Source organism: Triticum aestivum, chromosome 4D, assembly GCF_018294505.1.
Source record: "Triticum aestivum cultivar Chinese Spring chromosome 4D, IWGSC CS RefSeq v2.1, whole genome shotgun sequence".
NCBI lineage: Eukaryota > Viridiplantae > Streptophyta > Magnoliopsida > Poales > Poaceae > Triticum > Triticum aestivum.
Genome location: NC_057805.1, coordinates 442,959,633 through 442,984,769, shown reverse-complemented (window position 1 = coordinate 442,984,769; position 25,137 = coordinate 442,959,633). Strand labels below are relative to the sequence as shown.

At 45.3% G+C, this 25,137-nt stretch overlaps 5 protein-coding genes across 7 annotated transcripts; 3 read left to right on the top strand and 2 right to left on the bottom strand.

Annotated features, from left to right (window-relative positions):
• The first annotated feature begins 1,058 nt into the window (after positions 1 to 1,058).
• Positions 1,059 to 4,246, top strand: LOC123098469 (uncharacterized). 2 transcript variants are annotated; one of them, XR_006447793.1, is made up of 10 exons: positions 1,059 to 1,797; positions 1,953 to 2,147; positions 2,694 to 2,801; positions 2,898 to 2,939; positions 3,023 to 3,121; positions 3,367 to 3,459; positions 3,587 to 3,657; positions 3,751 to 3,783; positions 3,884 to 3,934; positions 4,020 to 4,246. XR_006447793.1 is itself a non-coding variant. In XM_044520456.1 (10 exons), the coding sequence occupies exons 1-10, from the start codon at positions 1,174 to 1,176 to the stop codon at positions 4,122 to 4,124; spliced, it is 1,410 nt and encodes a 469-aa protein (XP_044376391.1). In that variant the 5' UTR covers positions 1,059 to 1,173; the 3' UTR covers positions 4,125 to 4,246. The 2 variants fall into 2 exon arrangements, 1 of the variants encoding a protein (XP_044376391.1); XM_044520456.1 differs by having other exon boundaries at positions 3,598 to 3,657.
• A 236-nt stretch (positions 4,247 to 4,482) lies between these two features.
• LOC123098470 (uncharacterized) lies at positions 4,483 to 8,660 on the top strand. The gene is made up of 12 exons (XM_044520457.1): positions 4,483 to 5,020; positions 5,449 to 5,654; positions 5,890 to 6,141; positions 6,722 to 6,829; positions 6,920 to 6,961; positions 7,045 to 7,143; positions 7,332 to 7,424; positions 7,541 to 7,654; positions 7,756 to 7,788; positions 7,880 to 7,930; positions 8,026 to 8,167; positions 8,252 to 8,660. The coding sequence occupies exons 3-11, from the start codon at positions 6,013 to 6,015 to the stop codon at positions 8,131 to 8,133; spliced, it is 777 nt and encodes a 258-aa protein (XP_044376392.1). The 5' UTR covers positions 4,483 to 5,020; positions 5,449 to 5,654; positions 5,890 to 6,012; the 3' UTR covers positions 8,134 to 8,167; positions 8,252 to 8,660.
• Positions 8,661 to 11,284: 2,624 nt separating this feature from the next.
• LOC123098467 (uncharacterized) lies at positions 11,285 to 14,510 on the top strand. Of its 2 annotated transcripts, none has more exons than XM_044520453.1 (10): positions 11,285 to 11,957; positions 12,110 to 12,304; positions 13,023 to 13,130; positions 13,230 to 13,271; positions 13,355 to 13,453; positions 13,532 to 13,624; positions 13,722 to 13,838; positions 13,938 to 13,970; positions 14,055 to 14,105; positions 14,208 to 14,510. In XM_044520453.1, the coding sequence occupies exons 1-10, from the start codon at positions 11,472 to 11,474 to the stop codon at positions 14,289 to 14,291; spliced, it is 1,308 nt and encodes a 435-aa protein (XP_044376388.1). In that variant the 5' UTR covers positions 11,285 to 11,471; the 3' UTR covers positions 14,292 to 14,510. The 2 variants fall into 2 exon arrangements, with proteins under 2 accessions (XP_044376388.1, XP_044376389.1); XM_044520454.1 differs by having other exon boundaries at positions 13,938 to 13,974; positions 14,208 to 14,288.
• A 1,343-nt stretch (positions 14,511 to 15,853) lies between these two features.
• Positions 15,854 to 17,451, bottom strand: LOC123098468 (phosphoserine aminotransferase 1, chloroplastic). Its single transcript, XM_044520455.1, has one exon. The coding sequence runs from the start codon at positions 17,391 to 17,393 to the stop codon at positions 16,125 to 16,127; it is 1,269 nt and encodes a 422-aa protein (XP_044376390.1). The 5' UTR covers positions 17,394 to 17,451; the 3' UTR covers positions 15,854 to 16,124.
• A 2,002-nt stretch (positions 17,452 to 19,453) lies between these two features.
• Positions 19,454 to 25,131, bottom strand: LOC123098466 (protein RRP6-like 1). Its single transcript, XM_044520452.1, has 14 exons — positions 24,782 to 25,131; positions 23,916 to 24,071; positions 23,011 to 23,169; positions 22,850 to 22,933; positions 22,633 to 22,712; positions 22,481 to 22,531; positions 22,277 to 22,376; positions 21,912 to 21,994; positions 21,753 to 21,798; positions 21,364 to 21,451; positions 21,114 to 21,283; positions 20,691 to 20,990; positions 20,507 to 20,620; positions 19,454 to 20,084 (listed from the first exon to the last, which is right to left on the bottom strand). The coding sequence occupies exons 1-14, from the start codon at positions 25,100 to 25,102 to the stop codon at positions 19,824 to 19,826; spliced, it is 2,013 nt and encodes a 670-aa protein (XP_044376387.1). The 5' UTR covers positions 25,103 to 25,131; the 3' UTR covers positions 19,454 to 19,823.
• Positions 25,132 to 25,137: the final 6 nt, after the last annotated feature.

The window sequence follows — 25,137 nt, the reverse complement described above, 5'->3', positions numbered from 1 at the left end:
GGCCCATGAAGATAATGTTCATGCGTTTGGAGGACATGATTCCGAGGCCGCCCTGATCACAGGCAATATGACCCACATTGTGCTTGGAGTTTTGCAAGACGAGTGCTTTACAACATGAGCCATGTTGCCCTCAGACGTTTGCAACATGACCCACATTGCACATCCACCATTGTCGGTGCTAGCAGTAGTCGTCGACTTGTTGCAGTGGTTGTTACCTTGCAACATTGCTCCCTAGCCCGTAGCAGTGTTAGCATGGACAAAAAGAGCACAGAGAAGTGCCGCTTTGCAACATCGATGGGGAGTTTGCAGCAACCCACACAAGTAGTGGCCACTTGCAGCACCTTCATCAGTCACCAGCAGCAGTCGTCGGTCTGTATCCGCGGTGATCGTTGCCCTCGCAGTAGTGCACGATAAGCTCCACCACCAAGAGTAGGAAAGGGCAGGGAGAGATAGAAGAGGCTCTTGGAGAGCAACTAGCAGCTCGCCGAAGAAAAGAAGTTGAGAGCTGAGTTGTAGATGGGATTGGTTGAAGAAGACGAGAGGATAACCCAAAGATGAGAAGCGGCGCATTGGGCTCACGATGGCACGTGACAACGTGTAGTATAAGTCAAACTCTCCGCGACGTGAGCCGTGATGCGTTCAGGAGTTTGCAACCTGACCCATGTTGCAAATCAATTGAGTCAGATCGACGTGGACGCGCGAACCAATCTGTGGTTGGATGGTTAGAGGGACACTGGTATTCCCGACCCATCAGATGTGTTTTCAGTAATCCTTAAAAAAAAGATGTGTTTTCAGTGGGAGGAGACGTTCCCGAGGACGACGAGGCACTTACGGTAACTTCGTAAATTTTAAGATGACATGCCGGTTCAGTCTCTCGGAGCTGCTCATAGGAGTAGGGTGTGCGTGCGTGTGTGTGTTTATAGGGGTGAGGGTATGCGCGTATGTATGATCGCTTGCGTCTGTATTTTGATGTTAAAAAAAATAGACCGACGTGAACGCGGGTGTTAAAAAAAACTCTGTGTGTAAACGCCGGGGACAGTTATCAGCCTGATGAGCGCTACTGCCGCGGACGGATCGCGGATAGGGGTTGGCGCGCTGCGGCCTCGAGCGGAGGGGCGGCGACGACGCATCTGAGGAAGTTGCGATCGGTGGGCACTGGCTCAGAGTGGAGAGATGCCGCCGGAGAAGGCTGCTGCGGCCTCGAGCGGAGGCGTGCCGACAACGCATCTCGGGAAGGAGGCGGCGGCGGGCGCTGCCTCGAGTGGAGAGATTCCGCAGAAGAAGGCTACGCCCTCGAGCGGAGGGTCTGCCGGCTCGGGTGCTCTTCACGGGAACTCTACTTCCCAGTACTCTGAAGAATCTGCCGCCGGGCACCCTAGCAAGAAGGCGCGCACAGCCTCAAGTCTGAAGATACCACAGAAGCACCACAAAGCTGATATAAGCTTGAGCGGAGGGACGCTGCAGAAGCAGAGCTCAGAGGTGGAGGCTGATACCAGCTCGAGTGGAGAGGTGCTGCACGAGCAGGAGCATCCCAAGCACTTTCAGGAATCTGATCCCAACGAGATTGTACATGCCAAGGAAGAAAATAAACATGTGCAAGAAGCCAATCATCTGATCGAACAGCTGAATGAGTTGGGCGGCATGGGAGAGGATATCAGCGAGGAGGAGTTCCTTGCTTACCATGACAAGCTACCTCGCATCCCTTGTTATATCGTTGCCCGTAAACTGACAAATGAGGAGCTCGATGAGCAAGATCTTCGCCACGCACTTTGCCGCTTCAGATATTACAAATACAAGGTTCAATCCACAGTTCTATCTAGTATAGAATTATGTATCATCACACATCATGCATCCTGTTGCCTGCATTTACCTGCTATATGCTACATCTGCTGGATTATTTAACATCCTGTTTTCATTTGGTTCGATCTTTTGGGTCATCGCATTGTCTACAGTTGAAAGAGGAGGGAAAGGAAGATACATTTGACCTTAAGGACGTTTCTGAGGCCGAGTGCGATCAAGCGTTCTTAAAGAAACAGAGATTTTTCAGACGATTCGAGGAAATTTCCACACTTGATTGGTATTTCCACCCTGATTACTGCAAAGATCCTTCTCTTAGTGACTACCAACGCCTAGTCCTTCGAAATTATGTGAGTTATCTTCTGATGCATGAGTAGTCCCTCAATTTGTAGTTGTGGTTGATTGTATTAGCACAACTGTGTCTGGCTGTTACAATCGCACTAAAGCCTCCAAAACTATGATCTGATGATTGATGATCAGTTTAAAGTCATGAGATGTGCTAAATAATCACCAAGTGGTCTTGCTTTGAAAAAATAATGGAAAAGTATATCAGGGTCCAGACTATCGACCAGTTACGTGTGCGAGTTCATGCTACATTTAGTGAGCCCCAGTAATATTCGCCTTAGACCAACCTTTAGTTATATTATATTCTGAAATGTTTAACTCATTAATGTATCAACTTATAAACTGGCAAGACTGACTAATTCAAATATAGTGTCAACTGACAAAATGCTTTTTCACCTTGTTGCTCAGTTCTTTATCATATCTGCTTTGGAATAAAATTATGGTTTGGTGCTTGTGGTCTTCAGTTAAAATATAGTTATTTAGGTTATGTATTGTCCGTCGTTCTAATTTTTTCTAAGCAATTGGTTCTCTCTCTATCCTTTTCAATGTAGGGTAGTAGCGAGTACGCCAGGTGGACTGAGTACCACGAGTTCCTTCATAGCCATGACGTTGAAGAAGAGTATGTCAAGTTCTGTGAGGAATTGTTCAAGAAGCTAGAGGTATGTACCACAGATCATGTTAAGGAGATTTTATTTTATTTATTCAGTGCTTTGTGTATATATTTTGGATTAATCACTTCTTTTCTCTGCCAACAGTGGATGGAAGGTTATCTAGATTTTCCCCGGCCATCTCATAAGGTAAGTATGGCCATGCGAGAATCTTGAAACGACCCTCTCATCTATATATCTTGTAGTGCCCTCATAACTTAGTTATTGTGCAGTGGGATCGCATATCTTCCCGAGGAGCTTTACAAGCAATTAAACTTGCATCTACTACCTTTCAGAAGATCACTGCGTCTTTAGCTTACTATGGCTACTTTGTAGGTTCCCTCATATGCGTTATTTTTACGTAGCTTTCAACGGATACCATGTACTCCCTCTATTCACAAATATAAGAAATAAGATGTTTTAGATATTTTAATATGGACTACACACGGACTGAAATATGAGTGAACAAACACAATAAAACGTGTGTATATACATCCAATTCAGAAAAAAAGTTATAACATCTTATATTTGCGGATGGAGGTTGTAGTATCTAACAGTTTTTTGTTTTTCGATTCAGGAGTGTAAACAGAGCATGGCCTATGACCGTACTTGGTATAAGGATTTAGATGGTGTTCATTTTGAGATTTGGTGTCGGGTCACTGAGAAACAGGTTAGTACTGATCTGCACTATACACCCGTCTCCCCGCATAACTAAGCAACTATTCGATGGTGGTTCCGTGTTTTTACAAACACTGTATGCTTAGAAATGCATGACTTTTGCCTTGAATAATGTTCAGATGAGTTTCAGAGATGCTCTAGCGGAGGTGCACTGAAGCGTGACTACACCATGGAGAGATTGGAATCGGAGGTAGGTTGTTTTGGTCTGTGGGTAATTTGCAGCAGTAACTTGATATTCCCTTGTGTATGTATGCTTACCTCTTTTCATCTTTTCTTACTCCAGTACCATACCTGCACGGCAAAGGTTCCCCCGGGAGTAAGTAGTTGCGTTTTTTTTTTGTGTGTGTGTGGCATGCAAGTGTAATCCATTGGAATTTGTTTTATTATGTGATGTCTTGTCTGCTTGCCTTCATCAGACTGAAAAGGACAAGGCTAAGGAGTTGATTGCAAAGGCAGTTAAAAATCGGGTACTGTAATTCATCAGATCACCTCTGCATTATGCATGCTTTTGAAAGATGATTTAGCCTGTGAAATTTGTTTTTTTCTTTTCAGCTCAATAAGCCGAAGACCTATGCGCAGTATATCAGCAAGAAGATACACATTGCGCGCGTTGCTGGAATACTTCCTCTGAAGGATTCGAAGGAGCAGTGTAGTTAAGGTTCCGAAGAATGGGATTATGAAATTGGTCCATCCCTTGCCCTTCTGCCAAAGACCTATGTTTATTTTCCTCTCCTCTGAAGGCGTTGTTTCTGAGATTATGAAATTGGACAGTTGGTCAATCCCTTGTCCTTCTGCACTGTGCTGCCCACATGTGATTGCGTATGCAGAAATGGTAGTGATCTGTAATATATATTGTTATGGATCATATATGCTCGTTGGGAGCAAATATAGCAGTTAATACTCCCTCCGTTCCGAAATAATTGTCGTTGGGAGTTTTTAGTGCAATTTCCGCCGCGTTACGACATTTCTATCGTTTCCGAAACTACCCTCCCACTCTCTCGCTCGCTCAGCTCAGCCACTCGCTCGCTGGCTCTCGAACCCCTAGCTCACCGCCACCGGCGCCTCTCCGTCGCACGCGTCGCCGGCGCCTCTACCCCGCACGCAGCGCCTCCGCCTCTCCCTCTCGCGTCGTCGCCGCCTTTCCATGTTGCCATACACCGTCGCCTCTCCCTCTTCAAGATTTCATTTTTACTCCGGCGGCTGGATCTGAAGCGCGGCTGCTCCACCTTCCTCAGGGTGGCGGGGATCTCCGGCTCGCTGCGCAGGGGAAGGGCCCGACCGCCGGCGGCCGCTGCGGGCAGAATGGGAACTGCGTCGGCGACGTCGTCGGCGTCCCAGGGACAGGGCACGGCGGCACGCACTGCCGTTGCCGCCGTCCGCCAGCGCGCCGCTGGCCGACAGGAGCAGCCACAGCCACGAGGCCACGACGAGCAGGACTGCCGGCGACGGGTTGGTGCAGTCCCGCGAGGACCGCGCCGTGTGGGATGCCGAGACGACGTTGCCGGAGAAGGAGTCTCCGACTACCTCACGCCCACCGCTGGCCTGCACATCAGGTAACCCACCCGCCGCTGGCCTGCACATCACTGAATAAATTTCTGTAAATTTCAGAGATGATGCATGAAGTTTTGTACTCTGAAAGTTTAGGAGTACACTGGATAAATTTCTGTAAATTTTTGAGTACTACTGCTTGTAGGGCGGCTTGTACGGCGTGTACTCTGAAAGTTTAGGAGTAGATGATGCATGCAGCTGCTTATGATAAATTTCAGTAACCATTGTGCTCGTGTGTTCATTGTGCCTTTGGCTTAAAATGGTTACTACTCCTAAACTTTCAGAACATCACCTTGCAGTGTTCAGTAATGGAATAAAAGTTTAGGACTATCTGGAGTTCATTGTGCTCGTGTGTTTATTGTGCACTACTGCTGCTGCTTGTGCATCTGTTTCAGGCTCTGAATTTGCTTTTGTTCTTGTGACTGTCCGTCAGGTCGCCGAGCCCGTACGCCGGTGTGAGCAGCCTGGGTTGCCGGGTGCTCGCCGTCCGGCAGCACACCACGGTGCGACACGGGGTGGTGGAGGCCGAGGCTCACCCAGGTCGAGACCATATGGTGGCAGTAGGAGGGGACTGAGCACCGTGTGGTGTGAGCGCCGATTGAAAATCACCAGCGAGTCCTACTTCAACTACGATGCAATGTGAGCCTCACTTGCCGTCCTCCCTCTCTTTTTCTTTTGTGAGAGCAAAAATGCATTTCAGTTGTTGCAAGTACAAGGTCCAATCCACAGCCCAACTCCTATCAATATACTAGTACCATCGTCACATGCCATGCTATCCGTTTACTTGCTCTATGTGCTGCATGTATTCGACTGTGTAACATCCTGTTTGTATCTAATTTGATTTTATGTGTGTCATCTCATTTAATTTCTACAGTTGTCCAACAAAGGCAATAACCTGGAAGATGATTGGCCTCCAAACCCTTTTGACGGAGGCGCACACGGCGCCAGACTGAAAGCGAATGACCTCCTGAACATTCCTGAGGCAGATTGTACTCCGATGTTTATTAAGGAGCAGGGATATTTCAAGCGCTTCGAGACGGACGGCACTCTTGATTGGTCGTTCCCCAGTGATTACATCAATTGTGCTCTACTGAATGACTACCAGCGCCTAGTCCCTCGAAATTATGTGAGTTGTGTGCTGATGCATGAGTGATCCTTCAATTTATATTTGTGGTCAATTTGTTTTGACTGAAAATGATCAACTGTATTAGCACAACTCTGGCTGTTATTAGAATCACATTGCTATGTCTAAGGAGCTTTAGTAAGTTTTGCTTCAAACAAAACATTCAATGTTTCATACTGTTCTGTATATTGGAGTGTGTAACTTGTTAACTTGTCAACCTAGAAACTGGCCGTCTGACGAATTCAAATATAGTGTGATGTGAACCGCCGAAATGTCTTCAGTGTTCACTATCTTTGTTTTTATGAAACGGCTCACTGGTAGACTCTTTGACTGCCTCTAATCTTTTTTTTGTAAGCATCTGATTTTGTTTTCTGCTAAATATTAGCCATTTCTTCAGTTGTTTACCATATCTGGTTAAAACTAAATTAGTATTTGCAGCTTGAAGTCTTCCGTTAAAATACTACCTCCATCCTAAAATTCTTGTCTTAGATTTGGAGTGGTTGTTTAGGTTATGTATTGCCATTGGTTCGTCATTGTTTAAATTTTTCTAAGCAATTGGTTGTCTCTATTGTTCCCAATGTAGGGTGGTAGTGAGTACATCAGATGGAGTGAGTACCATGAGTACTTGAATAGCTATGAGATTGAACAGGAATACGTCGAGTACAGTGAGGAATTAGCCAAGCAACTGAAGGTATGCATCGCAGATCATGTTAATCTCCGTTTTTTGTTCAGTTCTCTGGAAATTTCTGGGCTAATAACCATTATTTTTCTCTGGCAACAGTGGATGGAAGATTATATACATTTTGACCGGCCATCTTTTAAGGTAAGTATGGACATACAAAAATGTTGTAGTGACACCATTATCTATATATGTTGTAGTACACTGATAACTTTGGTGTTGTTCAGTATGACTTCATCTCTTCCCGAGGAGCTTACCAGGCAATAAAGATTGCTGCTACTGGCTTTCGCGGAATCACTCCGGCTTTAGCTTACAATGGCTACTATGTAAGATCCCTCTCAGGCTTTAGTTTATTTAGATTCTCATATGCATTAGTTAGTGTACTACTGGCTATTATGTACTCCCTCCGTTCCAAAATAGATGACCCAACTTTATACTAACTTTAGTATAAAGTTGGGTCATCTATTTTGGAACGGAGGGAGTAATATCTAACGGTTGCGTTCTTTCAATTCAGGAATGTATAGAGAGCATGGGCTATGACCTTGCTTGGCTTAAGGAGTTAGATGGTGTCTATTTTGAGATTTGGCGGCGGGTCACTCAGGGAATGGTTAGTACTCTGCACTGTTCACCAGTCTTGTGCTCAATTTGATGGTGGTCGCTTGTTTTATCAACACTGTACATCCTTAGCAAAGCATGACTTTGTACTTGAACAATGTTCCACAGAGTTTCAAAGATGCTCTGGCAGAGGTTTGTCATCTCAACAGGTTTCCGTTACATCAACATAGAATGGAACGTGCCCTGGAGTTTGATGAAGCGATGGAGGAGATGGAAGAAGAGGTTGGCTGTTCTCTTCATAGATAATTTGCTGCTGTTACTTAATACGAGTATATTGGTTTGTGTATGTATATACTTATCTCTTTTCATCTTTCTCCCTTCAGTTCCGTATCTGCACGGCAGCCATTACCCCAGAAGTAAGTGATGTCTTTTGTATGTGGTATGCAAGTGGAATCCATTGGAATATGTTCTTTTATGTGATGTTTGATCTGTCTGCCTTCCTTTCAGGTTAAAGAGGATAAAGCTCGGGAGTTGATTGCAGGGGCGGTTAAAGAGCTGGTACGTACCATAATTCATGCGATCACTTCTGTATCATTATGCTATGCATGCTTTTGAAAGACAATTTGCGAAGTGAAATTAATTTCCTTTTTCAGCTTGATGATACGCCGAAGTCCTATGAGCAGTATATCATAAAGAAGATGCACATTGCCCGAGTTGTTGGAATCCTTCCTGACAAGAGGATTGAAGATTCTCAAGAATGAGATAACCGTCAAACAAGTGTTTGTTAAAAAGCTGGTACTGTAATTTATGAGATCACTTCTGTATTATGCATGCATTTGAAAGATAATTTGCTAAGCGAAATTCATTTTTCCTTTTCAGCTTGATAAGCCGAAGTCCTATGAGCAGTATATCAGAAAAGAAGATACACATTGCCCGAGCTGTTGGAATCCTTCCTCCACATGATTGAAGCAACAGTGTTAAGATTGTGAAGAATGAGATAATGGTCAAACAAGTGTTGATTGTTGTCAGATTATGAAATTGGACCATCAATGGTGACCCCTACTTCCAAGTTTTCAAGTGGTCGTCTACTCCAATAGCTTAGCATGAAATTTATAGATTTTTTTGGTGAATCCAAGTTTCACACTGAGTGTAGGACAACAGTATTATCAAGGGGTGTACAAGCAAAACAACTTTGGTTTGAACTCTAAAACAAGATCATAAACCAAATTGTTCAGAACACAATTTCACCCAAAGAGAATTTAACTCTAGAGATTTAAATTGGTTTGAACTTTCGGTCTCCCTTCTGAGAATTTAACTCTCTGTTTTCATTGTTTTGGTACCTCCGAGTTTCACCCAAAGCCTATGAGGAGCGAGTCAGCCTTGCTGAGGAAACACATTTTTCAAGAGATTCGGAACAGCCGATAATTCTTTTTGTTTTTCTAGGGGGAGTCATCCGGCTAGTTTTATTGATTACCAGAAATAGCTAAATTGTTCAAAAGGAAGCTAGGGGGCTCATCGACTCAAGTACAAGTTTCATGGAGAGTGTTAAGGGCATTTCTAACCAACCCCCAATACGGCCATAAGGGAGTAAAAATTTCAGTTTACTCCTTTACGGCGGACCTAGCCGATCCCCTAAAAATGCTAACGAAGTATAATTTTTACTCCAACTCCCTATTCCCCCCAAGATTTTCCTAAATATACTCCATCGTGTGGCAGCCGAGTAAAACTCCCTCTCGCCCTCCCGTGCCGCACTGCCTCCCGCCCCCGCTGCCGCCACCGATGACCGATCCAAGCCGGCCGGAATGGATAGCCAACCCCCCGCTCACCCCGCTGGCCACTGGCGCCAGCTTTTCGCCGCCGAAAACCACCCACGTGCCGCCGTCGGTGCCGAAAAAAGCTTGGGGATGCCAAAGAACCACCGGGTCCAAGTTCCGCCTCCAACCGTGCCAATGGTGTCCGGGGTGGCCACCGCGTCTCCGGCAACGGCACGTCGCCCTCCCATCGCACCTACCGGAGGCAAACGGGCTCAAAAGCTGACGGTGGTGGCGTCAGCGCTCGCCGAGGCGGCCGCCAAGAAGAATATGAAGAAGATCGCGGCGGCGCCTCGTCCAAAGCCTAGGCCTCGTGCGGCAACTCCGGCTGCCCCTACGGCGACTGCTCCGGCGCAAGGCCGCAGCCGGCGACAAAAAGCACGGCTGCCAAGTGATCGATGAAATTCCAACAAGGTAAAATAAAATCTCACGTCCCGTTGGTATTCGATAGTGATTGTTTATAGTGCTTGCTTTGACATTGTAGAGCGAAGATGAACACAGCTGAATTCCTCGCATCGTTGGAGTCCTCGGCCACCATTGGCCTTGATAATCTCAACTATGACTCGTTTTGGGATCATTCGGCCACCCAAGATACAGGGGAGGCCGAGGAGGTCCAAGAGGTGGTGGCCGAGGAGGAGGTGGTGGAGGTGACCGAAGCAAGCACCAAGGCCTCAAGGAGCTGCACCCAAAACTACAACCAAAAGGAGGACTTTGCGCTTTGCGACGCCTGGTGTGCCATCTCCATGGATGCAACGACCGGAATGGATCAAACCAAGACCATGTTTTGGGAGAGGATCACCGACTACTACAACATCTCCGTGGTAGTGGCCGAGAGGGTGGTGGTGCATGCCAAAGATTGGCTCAATCCAGAACAAATACATGTTTGTGGTGATTTTGAATAAAACATTGTGTTTAAAATGATGTCTTTTGGATGAACTTTGCATGTTTAAATTTGAAAAACGCGGTGATAAAAGTTTATGTTATGACGATTATTGCTATCCATGCTTTAATTTGAATGATTTTAAGATATGTATTGTATAGAGATTGTGTTTGTACGGCTAGTATACAAAACGGCCACAAATTTGACTCCAATAAAATCGGAATCTAAGGCCCTGTTCGGATCTCAGGAATGTAAAATATAGGAATGTGAGAAAATATAGGGATAGCAAAGGAACGCAGATGCAAAACAAAGGATCCGAAAACCTACATACTGTTGTACCTGATATAGGGACGGTGCGTTGGTTTGGTTACAAAAGAAACGAGGAATGCATACTGTTCCACCTGATGCAAATCGTGATTTCAAGAATATTTTATTTGGCCACAGCTGATGCAACCTCGATTGGACACACAACATTGTATTATTTTATTTGCATGCAAACCAACAGCTCGCCCCACACCATGACCTCTCCTCGGTCTTCCGCCCATAAAATGAGAACTGAGTGAATGTTTACAATCCTCAGGATTTGGCACTGTGGGAGAAGATTTCTCTTGGAACACTGTAGTCATTTCCTACATTCCGAACGCCAGGAAGGGAAGAATTCCTATATGAACAGTGTTCCTCTAAAATTCCCGCAGAATTCCTATGAACCGAACGCAGCCTAACTTCATCAAAAGCGCACTAGTTCTCATAGCACAACCATGGAAAATAGCGGAGCCATAGAGGAGCAACCCCCCATCACACGATGTTGCAATTACCTGTGTAGTCAGATTGTAATATGATGGAACATCTGCTGAGCTAAGAATAGAGCATAAACTTCTTTTTATTTATTGGTTTGGAAAAATATATACTCAAACATTTGGATTTTTCTGGAACATTCACATGTGTCTATGTGAGCATTTTTTTTATTTTCTGTAGTTTTATTTTCGTTCTTTTTACAACACATTTTTTATATACTTCCTCCGTCCCAAAATTAATGACTCAAGTTTGTACAAGGGAGTATGTTTTTCAGCGAACACACACTTTTTAACATGACAAAAAAAAAATCGAAACGGAAAAAACGGGGACGTAAGTGGGCCGCTTGGGCCGGGCCATGCTGTGTGCGTTTGCCCGACGCAGCGAGAGTCCTCCGGTAAAGGGGTGGCCGGTGGGTACCGGCTCGGGCTGCGGGGTCCTGCAGAAGAAGGTTGTCGCGGCCTCGGGCGGAGGGGTGCCGGCCGACGGTGCATCCCGGAGAGGGGGCGGTGGCCTCGAGCGAGGAGAAGTTGCTGTGGCCTCGAGCGGAGGGGTGCCGACGGCGCATCCCGTCCCGGGGAGGGGGCAGCGGCCACGGGAGGGATTGAGTGGAGAGATGCCGCAGACGAAGGCTACGGTCTCGACCGGAGGATCTGCCGCCCTGGCTGCCCTTCACGGGAACACAACTGCCCAGGATTCCGAAGAATCCGCCGCCAAGCACCGTACAAAGAAGGCACGCACGGTCTCGAGCGGGGAGACCTCAATGGTGGATGCCGATGCCAGCTTGGGTGGAGACATGGTGCACGGCCACCCTGCAAAGGAGCCTGATACTGCCAAGGACTTTCAGAAATCTGATTCAGACGAGACTGTACTACATGCCAAGGAAGAAAACGAGGAGGTGAAAGAGGCGGAGCTTCTGATCCAAATGATGAATGATCTGGGCATAGGAGAGCATGTCAGCGACGACGAGTTCAACGCTTACTTTGATCAGCTACCTTCCATGCCTCGGATCTATCCTGATGCTGTCAAACTGACCAGCGAGGAGCTCGACAAGCAAGTCGTTCGCCTTGCGCTGTACCGCTTCAGATCTTACAAACACAAGGTTCAGTCCACAGTTCCATCTATACAACCATCTATCATCACACATCATGCATTTACTTGTTCTATGCGACGTGTGCTGGATTATTTTATTTAACCTCCTGTATTCATTTAGTTTGATCTTAGTTATGTGCCGTGCCGTCTCATCGTCTGCAGGTGAAAGAGGAGGGGAAGGACGATACGCTGGGCCTTAAGGACGTTTCTGAGGACGAGTGTGATCGACAGTTTCTTAAGAAGTGGGGATACTTCAAGCCGATCGAGGAAAATTGGACACTTGATTGGTATTTCCACCCTGATTACTGCAAAGATCCTTCTCTGAGTGACTACCAACGCCTAGTCCTGCGAAATTATGTGAGTTATCTTCTGATGCACGACTAGTCCTTCAATTCGTATTTCTGGTAGATTGTATTAGAACAACTGTCATGGCTGTTACAATCACACTAAATTCTCCAAAATTATCATAGGAGCGTATCATGCAGCAGTGCCAAGTAGGCATTTAGCTGATGTGACACATCATTGAATGGAGAAAGAGTTGGATTGATCTCATGCCTTCATCTCCTATGGATCCTACAAAATAACAAAAGATGTCGTATAAAATACGACCCCTATGATACTATGCATTGGGGAGGTAGTATTGTAGACTGGTATCATGTTCATGATACTACCCACTGTGAGAGGTGCAATCTCTAGGCGATCTTGCTTACAATAATAGAAAAAGGTATATCAAGGTTCAGATTATAGGCCAATTACATGTAGGTGCGAGTTCATGCTACATCTAGTGAGCTTTAGTAATATTTGCCTGAGACGAGCAATATTATATTCTGAAATGTTTAGCTTGTTAATTTATCAACTTATAAACTGGCCAGACTGACTAATTCAAATATAGTGCTAACTAACTAAGTGTGTTCTTTCACCTTGTTGCTCAGTATTTTATCATTCTGCTCTAAAATAAAATTATTGTTTCCAGCTTGAAAGTCTTTATTTAAAATGTAGCTATTTAGGTTACGTATCGTCCACCGTTGTAAAGTTCTCTAAGAAATGTGTTCTCTCTCTATCCTTCTCAATGTAGGGTGGTACTGAGTACGGCAGGTGGAGTGGCTACCACGAATTCCTTTGTAGCCATGTCATTGAAGAAGAGTATGCCAATTACTGCGAGGAACTATTCAAGCAACTACAGGTATGTATCACAGATCATGTTAAGGAGGTGTCATTTCCTTTGTTCATCATTTCTTTGATATTCTTTTTGGACTAAGGACCTTTTTTTCTCTGCCAACAGTGGATGGAAGGTTATCTAGATGCTCGCCGGCCATCTTATAAGGTAAGTATGGCTATGCGAAAATCTTGGAATGGCGCTGTTGTCTATATATCTTGCAGCGCCCTCACAACTTTGTTGTTGCTTAGTGGGATTGCATATCCTCCCGGGGAGCTTTCCAAGCAATTAAGATCGCTGCTACTACCTTCCCCAAGATCAGTGCGTCTTTAGCTTACTATGGCTACCATGTAGGTTCCCTCACATGAATTATTTCTATGTAGCTTACAATGTAGTCTGTATCTCACAGTTGCTATCTGTCGATTCAGGAGTGTATAGCGAGCATGGGCTATGACAGTTTTTGGTTTAAGGAGTTGGACGGTGTCTATTTTGAGATTTGGCGGCGGGTCACGCAACGAATGGTTAGTACTGATCTGCATTGCACACCAGTTTTCTCTCGTTTTTACAAGTAGTGAATATCCTTAGCAGTGCATGACTTTTGCCTTGAATGATGTTCAGATGAGTTTCAGAGAAGCTCTAGAGGAGGTTTATAATCTGGACAGGTTTCCATTACGCCAACATAGGATGAAAGTTGCACTGGAGGATGACTACATCATGGGGAGAATGAAATCGGAGGTAGGCTCTTTAGGTTTATGGATAATCTGCACTTTGTTGACTTAATATTCCCATTGCGTATGCATGTATGCTAATCTCTTATCATCTTCCTTCCTTCAGTACCGTGCCTGCACGGCAGCCATTACCCCGGAAGTAAGTAAGTAGTGTCTTTTTTGTATGTGTGGCATGCAAGTGCAATATGTTCTTGTATGTGTGATGTAGTCTGCTTGCCTTCAGGTTAAAGAGGATGGAGCTAAGGAGTTGATTGCAGAGGCAATTAGAAAGCGGGTACTGTAATAATATATGATAGAAATCACCTCTGCATTATGTATGCATGCTTTTGAAAGATGATGATTTAGCGTGTGAAATTTATTCTTCTTTTCTTTTCAGATTAATAAGCCAAAGTACTATGATGAGTACATCAGAAAGAAGATTCACATCGCCCGCGTTGTTGGAATCATTCCTCCGCTCTAAGGATTGAAGCAACAGTGTAATCAAGATTCCGAAGAATGAGATGAGCGTCAAACAAGCGTTGTTTATGAGATTACGAAATTGAACCATCCCTCGTCCTTTTGCACTGTGATGTGCTGCCCACAGTGGTTGTGCGCGCAGAAATGCTCGTGACCTATAAGATAATGTGATAGATCATTTATGCAGCTTTGGTGAGCAAATATAGTGGTTAATATATTGTTATTATTATTATTATGCAGAGATTTTCTTTACATTCCATGGTTTTCCAGTGATAGTTACGGTGATGAATCTCTTCTTTCCGAATTAGTAAAAAGAATGACTTATATTTCCCTAGAGAGCTTTTTTTAAAATGCAGAGTAGTATGACATGATCGGATACACATATGGTAGCTTCTTCAACTGTCAGTAGCGGGACGTTCTCTCAATCGGGGAAGGTTTTTGGTGTGGTAAACGGAAGTAGATAAATCTTGGTCACTGTTGTTGTTTTCTCACCCACACAAGGACAACATTGCGCTAACCAAGTGGCAGCAAAAGATGCACTAATTCAGGTTCTTCACGCCTCTGAAGATTATACTCCACTACGGAGTACCAGAAGTATCATGGCTGGACTGAAAAGGAAACCCACATGGAGTGACCAAACGACCCACAGCTTCACTGCAGGAACTCAAACCAAAAGCAGACACCATCAAACAAAGGACCAACGCAAGAACTTTTGCCTACATGGAAACTGCAAAAAAAGAAAAAAAGTCAGAACAAACCCACAGCTTCCCAAGGCAGCTTGCTGTTTACCAACGTGCGATTTGGGAGCTTGAGAGCTGGTAGTGATTTCGGTCCTTGGCCGGCACCAAACCGTCACATCGCCGCATCTGTATTTTGGTGCCTCGTCGTATCGGCTCGGCGACTGAGCCAGGACAGACAGGGACACTGGAACCAGCAAATATACTGCTAGTAGATCACCAAACTCTCGGGAGCTTACTGCTCACCAACCTCCAAATCCCAAAAATATGTAATGATGCAGTGTGGTCTGTGCTTGGTCCTCAGCATAATGGACCTGTCTGCCTGTCTGAAAAAATCACATAAATGGATACATAAAGAGTGCACCCAATCTTCCACAGAATTCTGCACCCTGAAAAATCTACCAGATCCCAAGAACAGACTCTAGGAGACAATGATCGACAAACTTGCTTGTTTAGAGATCAAAAAAGCAACCAAACTTTGAGTTGGTCTCTGTAACATATAAACTCTCAACCATACATAAGAATCAGGTAATGTGAAGACATCAATCAACCTTTATTCCCCAATACAACATGTTCCAATCTCAAAAGCGAGCAATGGAAAAGAGATCCTGTATGCGTGGAAAAATGCCGTGGCATTGCAAAATAGTTACCATACTAATGCTACAGAATCCTGCACCGGAAAAAACCTACGAAAATCCTGAGAACAGGAATACTGCCTCTAGGACAGAATGATCGTCAAACTTGCTTGTTTAGATGTCAGAAAAGCAAACCAAACCTTGAGTGGGTCTATTTGTAACATATAAACTCTCAACCATATATAAGAATCAGGTAATCTGAAGACACCAATCGACCTTTATTCCCCAATACAACATGTTCCAATCTCAAAAGCGAGCAAATGGAGAAGAGTCCCGCAAACGCGGTGAAAATGCAGCAGCATTGCGAAATGGTTACCATAACTAATACTACAGGTGGATAGCAAATCTCATATGAGCGACGGTGCACATCTTGCAGCCTACTTATGTTATGATATATGATAAACAACAGCCCATCCTACTAGAGCGAGCAATACCAGAGGAAGGATCATGGCGGCGACGGGCCGATCAAGGGTTCCTCGCTTGGAAGTCCTTCATGAAGGCGACGAGCTTCTCCACGCCGGAGAGTGGCATGGCGTTGTAGATGGAGGCGCGGACGCCGCCGACCGACCTGTGCCCCTTGAGCTGCAGCATGCCCTCCTTGGCCGCCTCGGCGATGAACTGCTTCTCAGAGTCGGCCCCCTTGGCCAGCGTGAATGGCACGTTCATGAGCGACCGCACCGGCTTGTCCACGGGGCAGACGAAGTAGCCGGCGCTGGCGTCGATGGTGTCGTACAGGATGCCGGCCTTGTGCTGGTTCTTCTTCTCCACCTCGGCGAGGCCGCCCTGGGCGAGCAGGTCCTCGAAGACGAGCCCGCAGATGTAGATGGCGAAGCAGGGCGGGGTGTTGTAGAGCGAGGCGTTGTCGGCGTGGGTCTTGTAGTCGAGCATCACCGGCGTGATCGGCTGCGCACTGCCGACGAGGTCCTTGCGGACGATGGCGATGGTGACGCCCGACGGGCCGACGTTCTTCTGCGCGCCGGCGTAGATGAGGCCGAACCGGGAGACGTCGACGGGCTTGGAGCAGAAGTTGGAGGACATGTCGGCGACGAGGAGGCCCGCCTCGTTCCTCGGCTCCGGGTAGTCCTTGAACTCGACGCCGTGGATGGTCTCGTTGGAGCAGATGTGGAGGAAGCGGGCCTCGGGGTTCTGCGACATGGCCCCGAAGTCCGCCGGGAGGGAGGTGTACTTGGCGGCCTTGCCGGACCACGCGACGGAGGCGGCCGAGTACTTTTTCGCCTCCTTGAAGGCCTTGTCGCTCCAGGAGCCGGAGACGACGAAGTCGGCGGGGTCCGCGGGGGAGGCGCAGAGGTTGAGCGGCGCGGCGGCGAACTGCGTGGTGGCGCCGCCCTGCAGGAAGAGCACCTCGTGGGTGTCGGGGACGGCGAGGAGCGCGCGCAGGTCCGCCTCGGCCTTCTTGATGGCGGCGTCGAACTCCTTGCCCCGGTGGCTCATCTCCATGATGCTCATGCCGGAGCCGCGGTAGTCGACCAGCTCCGCCTGCGCCCTCTGGAGGACGGAGAGGGGCAGCGTGGCCGGGCCCGCCGCGAAGTTGTAGACGCCGCGCTCGCCCGCGGCGGCGAGGGGGGAGGGGGCGGCGGGCGCCGCGACGGCCTGGCAGCGGATCCTGGCGGCGCGCGCCGGGACGCGGGCGGAGGGGCCCGCCTTGGGGCTCGGGCGGTGGAGGAGCATGGAGTTGGGGGTGGCGGCGGCGGCGGCGGCGGCGGGGGAGGCCATCGTGGGGAGAGGGTTTTGGGTGGGTTGGTGCGGGACGGGGGGAGGAGAGATCTATACAGAGTGGGGGGCGGGGGTTGGTGGCGGCGTGAGTGTGGTGTGGTGTGCCGTGCCGGTGGCTGTCTGCTATGTGTATATGCTGCAGCGAAAGTGAAATCAAGGGGATGCAAATTGCAGGCAGCCGGGGCCAAATTGAGACTTGACAGTGATGAGGACGAGGCGTATGTGTGTGGCGAATCTGGAGAAGCTCTCTGCTTCGTTCGTGCCAGGATTGTTTATGTTGCGAATCTAGGGGTTGATGAATTGTTTGCCCGTGCTCCGGCTCATGGTGCTTTTTTGCCTTAATGGATTTTCTTAAATACCATTGCGAACTAAAATTACGACAAGAATTATGAAACGAATAAAGTAGGACACAACTGTGACGAACCACAGGAGATGGCCAGGAAGTTGATCGCCGCGACAGTTCGACATGTATGCACGACAGGCTGCGGAAAAGTGGCAGTCTCCAAATGGTACGCGGCTGCCACAAAGCTTTTTTTTTTGTTTTTGTTTGCGGAAAACATCCGACCCATGCATCTTTAGTCATGGTAGTACAATCAACACCAGAAATAATAAAAATTACATCCAGATATATAGACCAACTAGCGACGACTACAATCACTAAAGCGAGCCGAAGGCGCTCCGCCGTCATCGCCCCTCCCTCACCAAAGCCGGGCACAACTTGTTGTATTGTAGTAGACAGTCAGGAAGTCGTCGTGCTAAGGCCCCATAGGGCCCACGCACCAGAACAGCATCCGCCGCCGATGAAGAGTAGCGTAGATCAGAAGGATCCAATCTGAAAACACACGAACATAAACGAATAGATCTGAGCAAATCCACCTAGGACAGATCCGCCGGAGACACACATCTACACGCCTACTGATGATGGTAGACCCACCAACGGAACGAGGGCTAGGCCGCGAGAACCTTATTCCATCTTCAGGGAGCCGCCGTCGTCTCGCCTTCCGGACACAAACCCCTAACAAATTTCGAAGACACATCTAAAAACGAAGCCCTCCCACAGGCAAGGGCTAGGATCCACCGCACTCCCATGACCATAAGGCCACCGGAGACGAGACGGACCGGCGCCGGCGCCGGTGGGAGGCGGAGGAACCCTAATTGGGGAGGAGGCGGCTAATCTGAGCAAGACCTGCTCGTACGTTGCCTTTGTTTCTACTATTCTTATAATTCCATTAGCTACTGCCAAAAAGCTTATGGGCGAGGGGCGTTTGTTTTACCTGATAGCATTTGCTAATCATTTTAGTCCGCATATGAGATTTGTCCCAAGTCAAACTTTGTAAAATTTGATCATATTTATTATATATAAAAAAATATGAACATCTACAATACTAAAGTTATATTGTATGAAAATTAAATTCATGACGCATCTAATAATATTGATTTCATATTGTGAATGTTGGTATTTTTCATTATATAATTGGCCAAACTTTGTAAAGTTTGACTTCAAATAAATCTTATATTCAAAGTAAAAAGGGCTGAAGAAAGTATTAGCACTGCCTCTATTCATTGTTATTATAAGATGTTCTATTGTTTTTCCGAATCAGATGTGTATAAACATATTTTAGAGCAGTTTGTTCACTCATTTTAGTCCGTATATATTTTATATTAAAATATCCTAAACATCTTTATAATAGTGATTGGAGAGAGCAGTATATTATAGCGCCTTGTTTGAACGGGCGTTGCCACGGAGTACATAGTGGTGCTAGTAGCCAACACGATCTCTGCTTCCCGGATAATCAAATCAGCCAGTGGTGGATTTGACCCGGAGAGCGTAAAGCTGCCACTGCTTTGGTCCACTCTGAGAAGCATGCTACGCACATTTCTGTATTTGAGGCACGAGGAGCTCCTGCCAGAAAGAAAACAACTACTACTCGCAAGTGTAACTCAGCTCTGGTCTAGATGTGAAATTCAAGTGCATTACACATGTTCTACGTGCCAGAAAGACGACGGTGCCATTTTTACCCCCTTTTGCGAGGTATGAGAAAAATAAAAGGAACACAAAAGAAAAGCAATGTTTTTGTCTTCAAGTCTTTGCTATCTATACCACCAGTTTTACAGTATACCACCTGTGCAATTCCAGCATCCACCATTGCACAACAACATGCCATGTTTTGTCACTTGTTACATACACACATCCAATTCACCACATGACAGCACACATGTCCTCCATCTACTGTCAATGAAACAAATGCTATGGGGTGGGCTATTCTCACATCTCTGTTAGTCCAGCGCCTAGCCACTCATGTGAGAGGGCACGGGTAAAAACAGATCAGTTTCTTTCCTACTCTCCTTCTCTATAACTATTTTCTGCACAACAGGATGGATCACAGGGGCTGTCGCGCCACAGTTAGTTATAGGCAGAGCAGTACCACTTCAGTTACCCGAATGAGGGGGAGGTTGTTGCTTCTTCAAGTCCTGGAAACCCCCTCCATTATTTCTAGCGGCAGGCTGGCGTGTTCCTGTACCGCTTTGGTTTATCGACTGGTAGCCGTGCCCGTAATAGCAACCGGACATGAACCCAGCGGCCTGTGTGCCTTCGGGTTCATGATGGCTCCATCCAGCTAAACTGCTGTAGTCTGCGAACTGGGGGTAGTAATAAGCTGAAGACTGAATCTGATCAAGGTCGCTTTTAGCCTGCGATGCCACAACTTAGACAGAGTTACTTGCAGCAAAGCACAGACAAAAAAATATAAATTTGTGATACTTAATAAGAAATCAATGAAAGGAATGGTGAATCGGGCATATTAAGAACTTCGGTGAGTTAAGCAAAACTGAAAGGAAACATGAAATAGTTCCGCAGGCATATGTTTTCTCTCTCTAGAATACTCAGTCAGCCTACAGCGAATACTACGAAAAATATATTAACCAATAAAAACTACAGGCAGAAAAATAAGCAACAAATTACATAATATGGCAGACTGGCACAAGGCTAAGGATGTACTATATGTAATTCATCACAGCAGTGCAAAAGAAAACAATACATCAATAAGCAGATAGTAAGTATTTTTAAATCAACATTACAAAAGAAAATTCTGTTCTGACTTCTGAGCATGTACCTGCTCATTTGAAAATCCTCCAAAGTAATCTGTCTGTCTTCCAGATGTTGAATTGCCTACCAGAGCTCCAAAAGGCGTAGGTCTCTTCAGTTCTTGAACAGGAGCCTGTGTTTCCTGCACAACACACCTACATAAATACCCCCCAAAAAATACAATGACTGCAGATACTAGAAGTATGTCTCACCTGCTTATTATTGCTCATCGCTTCCTTGTTTGATTGTCTAGTCAGGCCTGATAAGCTCCAAGACGTCTTATTTTCAGATGATGGTATGGTTGGGGTCTTGTCATGTAGCCAGATGCTACCAGTCAAAGTTGCATCAGTCATGAGACTATCCCTACTGTTAGAAGTAACCCTGATATTTGCAGTTGATGAAGGAGCTAAAGAATATTGATCAGCTGGATCAAAATTGATCCCAACATTATCAGCATCCGAAGGAGCCATTTCGATAACTTCACCAGCGTCCACTATACTTTTCAAGTCTAACTGCACAAGATCGCATATAGTTTCAAAATAAGTCCTTAAGCACTAGTGTAAAAAACACTCTTATATTATTGGACCGAGGGAGTAAATGACAAAAGAATATCCACAAAGTTCAGCCAAACTGACCTCACCAAGTCGTACTTTCTTTAGTTGCTCAGCTATTGCTTCAAAGGCACCAGAATTTTCAGTTGCATTCCATACGATGTCCAAGATTAGGTCAAAATTATCCTCAACACATGGATATTTTGATTTCACGATTCTTCGCAAATCTGCAGTAGTTGTAGGCATCTTCTTTGCTTTTGAATTAAAAAAGGAGAGTTAGCCAAGACAATATATCAAATTTTGCAGCATAGCAATCCAAAGAAATCAGTAATACCTATCTCAATCAAAGCCTTGTTTGGCAATACATAACCAGTGCTCTCATCTTGTTCACGAGCTATATAATCTCTCCACTGATGTAGAGCCTGAGAATGAAAAAAAAAATGCTCATGCAATTGAATAACTCTCTCGGTAGAACAAAAAGAAAACATATTATACTCCATGGATATACTAAACTATTGCTTTTCAGAGTCAAAATGATGAAAGTAATGAAATAACGCCAAAGTTTACTTAAAAAAACGCCAAAGTCAATTGACAGCATGATTTGGGACCAGAAAGCTATAAAACCATTTATAGGAGAAGTGCCACATCATATGTTACTATGCCAGGTTTATTGAAGACAGAATAATCATGAGCAATCCAAAAATGAAGAGAGTAATTTCTTACAGAAACAACAGCCAGCTGAGCTGCGGCCAATTCATGTTCCTGCAACCTGTAATAACACACTCGAGTTAATGGGATAAGCACACATATTTTCAGTGTAAACAAAAATGATTTCCCTTAAAGATAAACAAAGTGCAGTAATTGAAGTAACAGCACACAGACCCGTATATGTGGAGGTAAGATTTATCTGTCAGCAGCTCCTTTTCATACAACTGTAAGCAAATATCATTACTGCGCTTTTGAACCTGCAGCTAACAAAAAAGACAGATCAGAATGCCTGTTCCGATAAACTTGTCAGTCAAAAGTGACTACAAGTTGGTTGAGGAACCATCAGTAACACCCAGATTGCAGATTTATGTGAAGCGGAAAGGACACCACATATGGCAACAGGCCAATTTTAAACTGTGTCATGTAGTTCTAAATCAAGGGTTCATTCAGTGAAGGAGACAACATCAACAGTGCTCATTCATATGAATTCATCATACCAGATCAAAACCAAAAGGAAAACAGTAGAACATAAGCTTAACCTCTAAAAGAAGATCGTTTTCACATGTGGACTCCCTTTGTAGTCTAAGTCTCATCAAGTCATATATATACAACAGATAATGTGTATCTTCTCTCGCATACCTGCATAGGGGTAATGTCAAATGGATATATTGACAGAAATAGTAGCGGGGGTAAGAACAATAACTAAACTAAAGAATGGAATATATGGTTTATATGCACAATACTTGATCATTTCATCAGAGAGTGGCCTTGACCTCCAATCTGCATTTTGATATCTACAAGAAAATGTTCACTTTGGTAAGAAACAAATCTCATGGTAGATAATTAGGGAGGTCAGCATGGGTATATCTAAAAATTATGGGTAAATGAGATGTACGTTTTATTCGCTGTGACTCCACAGAAATGATGTAATAGGTGTTCTAGGCTGTTTCGTTCCATCTGTAAAACCCTTGAAGCCTGGTTGGTGTTAGACAGGAAAGTCAAACTTAAGTTTAACATGGCAAAGAAAAAGGTAGGTTTCAAAGCAGAATGCAGAAAAACACAAACAGAGAGTCACAATCAAGAATTATGGTATAGCCTATTTTCAACAGTACCTGTCCTGTGTCAAAAAGATTGCACACATATACTCGGAAGTCCCGCTGGAGCCACATTATATCACGATCTGCCCCATGCATTACCTATTTCCCCAAGAACAAGTGAGGAAAAGGATATTAAAGTGCACAAAGACCGACACAATTTGATGGTTAAGAAAAACCTTTCTCTTGGTTGGATCTTTGAAAAGTTCTTTCAAGTAGGAACCGATGTATATGCGTAGCTTAAGGGTGTCGATAATGAAGTCCTCTGTTCTTGTTGAAATCTGCATCAAGCAGGTCAAACCCTGGAATGACCTATACTGATTGTGCTCCAAATCGACCTGAAAACAGCACAGAAATAAAGCAAAGATTACATTGCTAGCAGTCACCGAGCTATTCCATGCCAGATGACCCAAACAGAGAAAGGCACAAATGGGTTCTTCTATGAGAAGACAAAATAAGCAAAACATGGAACATGATCTTGTTTATGTCTATGATCTGTAATTCATAGCAGGAAGACGGACAAGGCAGGGGAAAGGAAAAAATAGAAGCAGCTACCGATCATACAGAAAGAAAATATAATGCATCAATTACAACAAATTCAAAAGTAAAGGACAGCGGATATAAGCTCACATTGTGTAATATGATTTATAACAAACTGAATTCACTGGATTTGTGGCTGGAGTTTGATGGCAGCAGGTAAGACGGAAACACCTATGGAGCTTATGATAAGTGATTTTGTCAAAAAGTTCTAAAGTAGCACAGTCTAAGACTTTTACCAATAGTTTAAGAATATATGCCTGTCAAACTCAATTAGGGCCCAAAACAGCTACAATACGACAATAACTCAGCCATGTTTCACTTGGATTATTTTGTTGAAAAAATTACTGCACGACTTATGTGCACAAAACTTATGTGCATAATTTCTAATTGATAGCAGGAACAATGTCAACTGAAGCATTTAAAAAGAATCCAAGAAAAATGCACAAGGTACTTGTAAATTTCGAATATAATACAACATAGGCAGCAAACAAGTCTGATACAGATTAATTTGAAATTTAAAGAAAACTTGATTACAAGTGCTTACAGCAAATTCATTTACATCCTTCAACTTGTTAACTAACTCTGTCAATCCTTTCAGGTCTTCTACTAGCGTAAACGGGGTATCGTCTACATCAGCTGGCCTTACTGGTTCACTTTCAGGAACATTTCTGTCAATAAACTGTTCCACAGGTAGTTTTTCCTGCAATGAGATAAAGTATATTTACATCAATTTTAATACATGGACATGCACACAAGAAAATTGCTGTACAACTTAGAACAATTGAAAAGCAGAACGCCATACTACTTTTATGTGGTACAGGTTGCTCTGCAGTGAGGAGATTTAGCCTTTCCTTTTCAAATATCAACATCCATACTAGATCTCTTGTAACAAACTCATCATCTAGTACTTTAGTCAACACGCTAGATGGTTACTTTTCTTTTATCCTTTTCGAGCTCAGAAAACCAACTGTCCAGCAAAAAGAATCAGCAAACGTACGCATTCCCGCTGTCCTGACTGCAAGTGTCATCCTACACTTTTCTCTAGAATAAAGAGACATGCTAGTACCATGACCCCATCTTCTGGATTCCATGTAAACATGTCATGGATCCCCCGAAATAGAAAGAAACGAGATCAAACTATCTTTTGCTCACGGATAGCTTTGAAATTGCAAACAACAAGTGATCAAAGAAAGGGCCATTAACATTTCATTAGATACAGAATTTTCTTACACATGTTGAGGTTCTAGTAATTACTGATGACGCAGTGAACTAACTACTACTACTAGTAAACAAATCTGAGCAGGCAGAGAGCTCTTTTAGTCCATTCGCATGTCGCGTTTCGATCCAGGATTCCTAGTACCAACGACAGAAAAGGGGAGAAGGAAGTAGGAGTAGGAAAGAGGCACTGACCAAGGGGTGGATAGGGCGGGTGCCGTCCTCGCTGCGCTCCAGCCAGACGTGATCGAAGGGCGAGTTGCAGTTGTTGACCCTGATGAGGTACACGTCCTGCGGGCGCGGGATGCTGGGATCGTGGTAGACCACCTTGGGCTTGGCCCCCGGCGCCGCCCAGGGCGCCCTGCCGTCGCTGGCGGTGATCCTGAACGACCCGGCGGCGAGAACGGCATCGGAGGCGCCGGCGCCTGCTTCCTGCCCGCCGGGCGTCCTGTCCTTGTTACCGTCCCCCGCGTCCTCCGCCGCGTCCCCGTCGCTCGGGCCCTTGGACCCGTCCATGGAGGAGCGCGCCGCGGGGACTGCCGCGGCGTGGT